The sequence below is a fragment of the Mus musculus genome, chromosome 16 (assembly GCF_000001635.26).
Source record: "Mus musculus strain C57BL/6J chromosome 16, GRCm38.p6 C57BL/6J".
Lineage (NCBI taxonomy): Eukaryota > Metazoa > Chordata > Mammalia > Rodentia > Muridae > Mus > Mus musculus.
This window is the reverse complement of record NC_000082.6, coordinates 92,818,614-92,826,875: the sequence shown is the minus strand read 5'-3', so window position 1 is coordinate 92,826,875 and position 8,262 is coordinate 92,818,614. Positions and strand designations below refer to the sequence as shown.

Here is an 8,262-nt window from a genome sequence, read left to right as displayed (position 1 = left end):
CACAGGCCACAGCTCTGCTGAGTGAGGAAATTCTCCTCCTTTGCTCTCCACAAAACTTCCTAATGCAAGCGAGCGTGGGAACTGGTGCCAGTGTGAAGAGAACGCCACTGTTTCCTCTACTTACCAAGAGATGTCCATGCTAAGCCTATCCGCCAAGGGGAAAGCCAAGGACAACATCATTTGGGTTTTGATCAAAGTGGTCTTTTCATCCCACAATTAAAACGTGTCATACTGTTCCCAAGCTTTGAGATGTCAGTAGGTTGCCAGCCTAGCCCTCCCAGGATCAGCCACTCACGGAAAAGGGCTCTTGGTCTTCTTTTCTAACTTTTCTGTCTCACTTGCTTTCACCAAGAACCCAGCTCTCCCGAGCTGGTGCCCAGCATTTAAGTGATGAGAGCCGCATCCGGGCTCAGCAGCAAGTTGGTGCCAACGTTGAATTGCTGTTGAATAAACAGCAAGGCAATCTTTATCTAAATAATCAGTTGTTCCTCAAACCACAAATAACAACAGGATCTGAAAGCCACCAAATCCGCACAGGACAGAGAGAGCAAGAAAAGACTGAGGCAGGGGATTTCTGTTTGCTTGTTTGTTGTGCTTTTTTTTCTCTTACAGCCCCTCTCTGCTAAGCTCTGCTCAACTGTTTCCTTACACAGCCTGGGGGAGGGCAGGTGGAGGGCAGGAAGGGCATAGCTCAGAAAGTTTAAAAAAAAAAAATTGACATCACTTAAGTCACGTGATTGGCAAGAGCCAATGGCGGTGGGCTGTGGAAAGGGGAACAGTTAAATTTGTAATTTGGGTTGTGTGAAAACTTCTTTGGACCTCATAAACAACCACAGAACCACAAGTTGGGTAGCCTGGCAGTGTCAGAAGTGTAAGCCCAGCACAGTGGTCAGCAGGCAGGACGAATCACACTGAATGCAAACCACAGGCTTTCGCAGAGCGGTGAGCAGTTCAACCCACAGCATAGGCGGTGCTTTCGTCTTTTTTTTTTCCTTTTTTTAATCTTTAACAATTTGAATATTTGTTTCTGCAATAATTCTTTCCCCCACCCCCACCCCATAGGACCCATGGAGTACCAGAAGTGTTAGGGTTGGGGGTAGAAAGAGACGTGGGGAGCCATGGTGGGAGGTGAGGTCAGAGTAAGTGACATTTCTTGGTTTTTGCTCTGAAGGTGAAAGAAATTATAGAATCCCCCGCCTTCAGGAGAGGTGCGTTTTCGAAAGGAAACGATGGCTTCAGACAGCATTTTTGAGTCATTTCCTTCATATCCACAGTGCTTCATGAGAGGTGAGTACGCTGGTCTTTTTTATATCTGATTTTGCTCAGCTTTGCGCAGACTAAGATGGCAGCCCGTGGACCCTCCGGTGCCTGCCTGAAGTCCCTGCCTGCTTGTGGGGGGAGGAATTCAAACAGAGGCTGTTGACTCTGAGACCACGAGATTATTATTTGTCAGACGCCGTGCTGCGGGGATGTTTTAATAAATGCTTAGGCTGTTGAAATATTTGGTCGCTGGGTGAAAGTTGTGTCAAGTGCTCTGAGCCGCTCTCAGTTAAAGTCCCAGAGATTAGAAGGCTGGCGCGGAGGACACTCTTTGGGTTTTATCTGGCTGTGCCTTGCTCTGAATGATTCGCTTGCACTTACTCTGATGGCAGCAAGCTGTCTGGCCCTGGTTCTGAGTTTGGCTTGCCCCTGGGTTTAGCAGGCTCAGTACTTAGCTGGCCGGAAGAGCCGGTGCCAGCAGAGTGGTCTCCGAGAGGCAGCTCACAGGTATACCTTGGATCAGTGCGGAGATTTCAGGGCCAAAGTGGCAAGTCCACAGAGGGCAGGATTTGGGCAGACTCGTTCTGGGAAAAGCCATCAGAAGATGCTGTGTTGTGCTGTGGTTTTTCTTTCAGCCTCAATTGAAAGAGGCAGCCGGCATTGCTCAAGACAGAAAGCCAGCAAGTTGTGGTACACAGTCTCTCTCAGAAAGAACTATGAAGCCATTTCCTAAGTCCACGCACTGTCACAGCAGAAATTACTAGATTACAGACTTATGGGTTGGCACCACGTAGGTCCCTGAACCTTCCTGCATTTTTTACAGCGGCCTTATGGAACTTACAATGCTGGAGTTCAGCCATAGTGCCCATGTGGGCTTGGTGGGTCTTTCAGGATGAGGACTGAGCTTAAGTAAAGAAAAACAGTGGCATAAAGAGCTCACAAAGACGTGGCCGTGTATCAGGACGTGTAGCTTGTGGTATGATGCTCTGGCAGAGCTAAAATGGAGTGGGATGGGATGGGGAAGAAATCATTTGTTTTCTGGATACAAATTATGTGCACACCCAGCCAGTATCTGTGAATCATTATTTATTCATACAGCCAAATGAGTAGGGGAATTCGAGGGCTTGCTGGCGACTTTGTCACAACAAAGGCTATTGAGGTTGTGATGGTTCATCTATGCTGAAACGTGAAAACTGGAGGAAGGTGTGTGTGTGTGTGTGTGTGTGTATGTATATATGTGGTGTGTGTATGTATGTGTGTGTGGTATATATGTGTGTGTGTGTGTGGTATGTATGTGTGTGTGTGGTATGTGTGTATGTGTGTGTGTGTGTATGTGTGTGCATGGAGTGGTATGTATATGTGTGGTGTGTGTGTGTGTATGTGTGGGATGTGGTATGTGTCTATGTGTATGTGGTATATGTGTGTGTGTGGTGTGTGTGTATGCCTATGTGTGTGTGGTACATGTGTGGGGGATGTGTGTATGTGTGTGTGGTGTGGTGTGTATATGTGTGTGTGTGGTATGGTATGTATATATGTGTGTGTGGTGTGTGTGTGTGTGTGAATGAGATGTGGTATGTGTCTATGTGTATGTGGTATATATGTGGTGTGTGTGTGTGTGTGTGTGTGTGTGTGGTGGCACATGTGTTTGTAGGTTTGGGGGGGGTGCATCAGGATTTAAAGAGAAGAGGAAAAAAAGTAAGTCATTAACCAATTTCAAGCTTTAAATTAAGGGCTTCCAAGCACTCCCTTGCTGGTGACAGAGAAATCTGAGTGAGGTCTGAGTGAGGTTGACTCATGGGGACAGGTCTGAGTCATGTATCATCCAGTGTCCTGCAGAGAGTTAGGCAGAGACAGCAGCCCCAGGGGCCCCTGGTGAGAAGCCACCAGCTGCTCACTGGCTGTGTTTCCTCCCGGCAGCCAACAAGCTAAGGAAGCCATCTTTGAATGAAAATTCCTGGCTTACTCTCCTCTCAATGCATGCTCCGAACGCTTGCAGTTTCCTATTAGGTGACCTCAGGAAGACAGAAGCAGAGAACTCTGAATATTCCCCTGGGCAGTAGGCTGGCTGCAGCCTGTGCTGCCCTCCTGGCAATTCCTGTATGAGTTCAACAGAAAGACAGTTAGGGATGTGGTAACAGGGAACAAGCCTTCTGCCTGCAGCGCCTGCAGTGCCAGCACTGGCTAGGGAGCCAGAGTCTGTCACATTCAGCGGGCTGCCTTGGTCTTATCAAAACCCAGAAACGGATGGGGAGAAGAGTGAATGCTTACAATGCAAGCATGGAGATCTAAGTTCGAATCCCTAGAACCTTCATAAAAGCCAGGTGCAGTGCTGTGTTCCATCTGTAACCCTGGCATTCCTGTGGGGAGACAGGAGTTAGAGACAGGGACTCCCTAGAGGACCATAGGTCAGCTAGTCTGGAGTACGTGGGTAGCACCCAACAACAAAGAGACCCTGCCTCAAACAAGGTGGGAGGTGAGGACCAACTTGTAAGGTTACCCTCTGGCTTACACACACACACACACACACACACACACACACACACACACGCACGCACGCGCACTCGCACGCGCGCACACACACACAAACGCTGTGACATGCATGAGTTCACACTCCCCCACATGATTATGCACACATGCACATAGCATGCATATATCACATACATACACAGGGGTTGGGTGTTTTGTTTTGTTTTGTTTTGTTTAATTAGCATGGTTCATCTGAAAAGGCCTCACTTCCTCCTCTGAGAAAATTGGAACCGATGGAGGGAAAGGGGTTGTCAGAATCCACAGGCTGATAAATAACTCGGAGGCTCGGCTCTAGGACCTAAGGGAGCTCTTGGCAGCTCCCTTGTTAATATTATTCCATCCTAAGGACCTGTCAACACAAGGGTTTAAATGGCCCACATTGGCTATCCAGGCCACTCATGCTAGCCAGCACAGAGGCAAAACTTTGCTTCTTTTTCTTCTCACTTGGACCCAGCTCCAGACCCCACCCCCTTCACTGGTCTGCAGTCTCCTGGCCCCCCACACCACAGCCTGCCACTCCTAGGGCTCCTCACTGGTGGCTGCTTCTGCCTGTAATTTATGGCCTGTGCTCCCTCCTGAGCAGCCACTGTGAGCAGCTCACAGGCTCACAGCATCTTGTTTTCCTCCTGGGATGGTACTTTATCAGTCCCAGCAATCCTCGCAGGAGGAAACCTGTAACTCACTTTCAGCCTGATACCACTGTGGAAACGGGAGAAAACAGAGATGGGGAACCAAGCAAGCCATTGTTCCCTTTCTCGTGAGAGTCGGGCCAGCATCTGAGACACTGGCACGCAAAAAGAATGTGGTCTACCACAGGGAGCTCCTTTCCCCCTCTATCGCCCCACACCAGGTTCCCACTTAGTCTGCCTAAGCAAGACGATAAGACTCGACTGAGACTCCCAGGAACTATCGCATGTGGTTGGCGACATGAAACTCTTGCAGAACCCCAACTTGGTCCCCGCAGAAGGTGCAATGAACTGCATAAAAAAGATGACTGACGCATTGGGGAGGGGTTGGGAGGGAGCTGCTATACTTTTTTCTCCTTTTTTTTTTTCAAAACGCTTCAGGCAACCTTGCTCTTAGAAGTGGCTTAGTGGTCTAGGCAAAGCCGGAGTGCCTGAGATGCCTCTGAGTTCCTAGAACCACAGGTAGAAATCTCAGCAGTGTGGCTCTGTGCCTCGAGTCATCCGCCAGAGCTGTTCGACGGGAATCAAAGAACCGAGGCCAGCTGTGTTCTCCTGTAAACACAGTTTACAACTGTTTACAAGCATGAAGACACTTCCTCTCACACCACTGAAGACTTAGGTGACAGCCAGCCCTAGATGGAGCTATGTGTGGCTTTGTCCACCATGCAAAACCTGTTAGTGAGTGAGCAGGCTACTGTAACAAAATACCACAAACATGGTGGCTTAAAAAGCAGAAATATGTTTCCTCATGGTCTGGAGGCCAGAAGTTTGAGGTCAAAATATCAACACTTTGTTGTTGTAATTGTGTGTGTATGAGAGAGAGATCTGTCTCATTCACTTAGTGTTGACTCTTTGGGCTCATGTTTCTCTTTCTCTCCTCTCTGTCTGCTTGTCTCTGTCTCTGTCTGCCTCTGTCTCTCTCTGTGTGTCTCTGTCTATCTCTCTCTCTCTCTCTCCCTCTCTCAATGGTTCAATATTTAGCCCAGGCTGATCTAGCACTCACTGTGTAGCCCAGGATAGCCTTGAATCAAAACATTCTTCCTGCCCAGCCTCTTAAAATTACCGAGTCTTAGAATCGCTGGAGAGATTTCCCAAAGCCAGCTCCTCACCTCCTCGTAGAAGGTCATCAGACAGGGCATAGCACACTCTCGTACTTCCTGATTGCTTCTAGAATGTTCCATATCCAGGACAGTCACATTATGAGGAACTTGCCATTAAAACCTGAATGTGTGGACTTGTGTCTGGGAATAATGCAGCCCCTGACATGCTGTCTTGGCAAACCTGCCTCCTTTGGTCCTTAAGGAGACCAGCATGAAGCAAGTGGACAGATGGATCTCTGGATATTTGGGACTCAGACCCTGCCATCCCTGTGAGATGAAGTTTCACATCTGAGGCTACCTATGCATTATGAAACTATTTTTTAAAAGGGTTTTTTTTTTTTTAAAAAAATGATCTAGGCTCGTCTTCACAGCTCTCGCCCCATACTCTTTCTGTACACTGAGTCACAGTTGACAGTGACCTAACGGAAGCCCAAGAAGGTCAAACTTCAGAAAAGCCTGAAGAAGCCACCAGCTCCACCCTGCTCCCTCTAGCAGGATTGCCCTGTGCCTCAGTCGGACCCCAAGGACATCTTGCCAACCTTGGCTGAGTGACAGGGGGTAGGAGGACCCTGCAGCAGTTCACATATTAAATACAGGACAGGAAGTGGTTGGTGGAATTGGAGGGACGACTTTCTGTGTGACACATTGGACAGGAAGTGGTGGGTGGAACTGGAGGGACGGGACGGCTTTCTGTGTGACACACTTGTCATAAGCATAAGGAGCTGAGTTTGAATCCCCAGATCATACATAAAAAGCCAGATGCTCACACGTGCAATCTCTGTGTTCCTGTTGTGATAGGAGGTGAGACAGGAGGATAAGTCCTCGCAGTTGCCTGTGTCTTCCACAGGAATGCCTATGTACACACTCACACACAGACACAAGGTGTGCACAGACACATTGTCATAAACATGGGCATGCACAAAGAGGAGAGGACAGTGGATAGATGAGTGGATAAGCAAGGATCATCAGAGGGCCTCTCGGAGCAGTTAGAAGCAACGAAATCCCTCTGTGTTCTGGAAAGAGACCTAAGATGAGCTCAAGAAAAATGTGGCCCTTTGCTGGGAGGCAGCAGAGCAAGGCTGGCTGGGACTGGGACACAGCAGGGCTGGTGGCTGCTGCTGGGATGGAAACAGGGCTGACTGAAGCTGGCTGCGGCTGGGACACAACAGGGCTGGCTGCTGCACACACAGGCTTGCAAAGAGAAGTCAGGTGTCTGCCCTTTAGCAGGGCTGCTGTTAGCAGAGGCAGCGATGGGAGATTTGCACCCTGAGTGCACTCAGGTAGCTCCACAGGATGGCTCTCTCCTTTCCTCCCTTCAGTCGAAGCCCAGGATCCCAGAAGTTTCAGTTTTCTTGTTCCCCTTGTTTGCTTAGCGAGTGGTACCGTTGGTTTTTTAGAAGGTGCTTCGGTTGGTTTTACTTGTTTGCTTGAGACTTGAGACTTGAGATGGGCTCTCACTCCGTCACTGGAACTTGCTGTGTAGACCAGGCTGGCCTGGGACTCCCAGGGATCTATCTTCCTTTACCTCTGAGAACTGGGATTAAACCGGCAGTTCTCTAATGAACCTTCTACAGGGTCGCCTAAGACCATCGGAAAACACAGATACTTACACTAGGATTCATCACAGTAGAAAGATCACAGTTGTGAAGTAGCAATGAAAATGATTTTATGGTTGGGGTCAGCACAGCATGAGGAGCCGTGTTAAAGGGTCGCAGTGTTAGGAAGGGCGAGGACCGCTGAGCTGGGTTAAAGTGTATGCTGGTTGATCTGGAAACAGTTAAGGTGGAGAATTGAGTGAATATGATCAAAATAGGTTTTATTTCATTCTCAGAGAAGTATTAAAATATTTTTTAAAAGAATAAAAGGCACACACCACCATGCCTGACTAAACCTCTGTCTTGTTATCTTGCCATACAAACGGTTAAAGTACTGAATGGCCCATGGATGAGTTCAGCTCCTCTATACACCAGCAGCGTTAACAGCAGTTAGCTAGCAAAGATCTGGTTACCTAAGACAGCAGCCGCTGAGTTGGCTGACCTGTGCTAGCCACTCAGGGAAGAAGTCTCTCACAATATGATGGAGGGATCCAGGAAGGCTCCCTGGAGGAAGTGGCAGAATTTCTAGAAGTAGGGAAGATAGCGGAGGGGAGAGTGGTCCAACAGAGGGCTCAGCATAGAGCTAAGGAAGACTCTGTACACAGAGACACAGGAGGCAGAGAGCTAATCAGCTCCCACCCTTCCTGCTTGTCAGTGACCACAGGAGGGGAGAGGCATCTCAGAGCCCGCTGAACATTGATGCAATTTCTACAGACCCGGCCAGGCTGAGCCTTGGCTCAGGACACAGGGAAAGCAGAGGCACTTTTTTTGAGAATCTGGGTGCAGCCTTAGGATCTAGAAGGCTCTTCTAAAGAAAGCCATTTTGTCTGTTGAACCACGTGCAGGGTCTCCAGGACTCTGACAGCCAGTCCTCTTCTTCTCCATGATATTTGTCATTGACAAGTCTTTGTCAAAGCTCAGAGATAAAGGCTCCTGGGTTCTTGTGTGGTTGGGGCCAGGCGGGGAGGCCCACACAGGAAGTTCAGGCGTTTCTCAGGTAACTTCCCAGTGACCTAGATGAGTCAATAGTGAAGCTCTGTCTACTCCGAGTTCTGCAAAAGGGGTTAGGAACATTCTAGAAGAGCTAGCTGCCCA

At 48.8% G+C, this 8,262-nt stretch overlaps 1 protein-coding gene across 2 annotated transcripts in view; it reads left to right on the top strand.

The window, feature by feature from the left end:
• Window positions 1-801: 801 nt before the first annotated feature.
• Runx1 (runt related transcription factor 1) overlaps window positions 802-8,262 on the top strand; it is a 224,609-nt gene continuing 217,148 nt past the window's right edge. For both annotated transcript variants that reach the window (NM_001111022.2, NM_001111021.2), the window contains exons 1-2: window positions 802-942; window positions 1,172-1,287. In NM_001111022.2, the coding sequence (NP_001104492.1) occupies window positions 1,230-1,287 (58 nt within the window). In that variant the 5' untranslated portion in view covers window positions 802-942; window positions 1,172-1,229. The remainder of the gene's footprint in view (window positions 943-1,171; window positions 1,288-8,262) is intronic.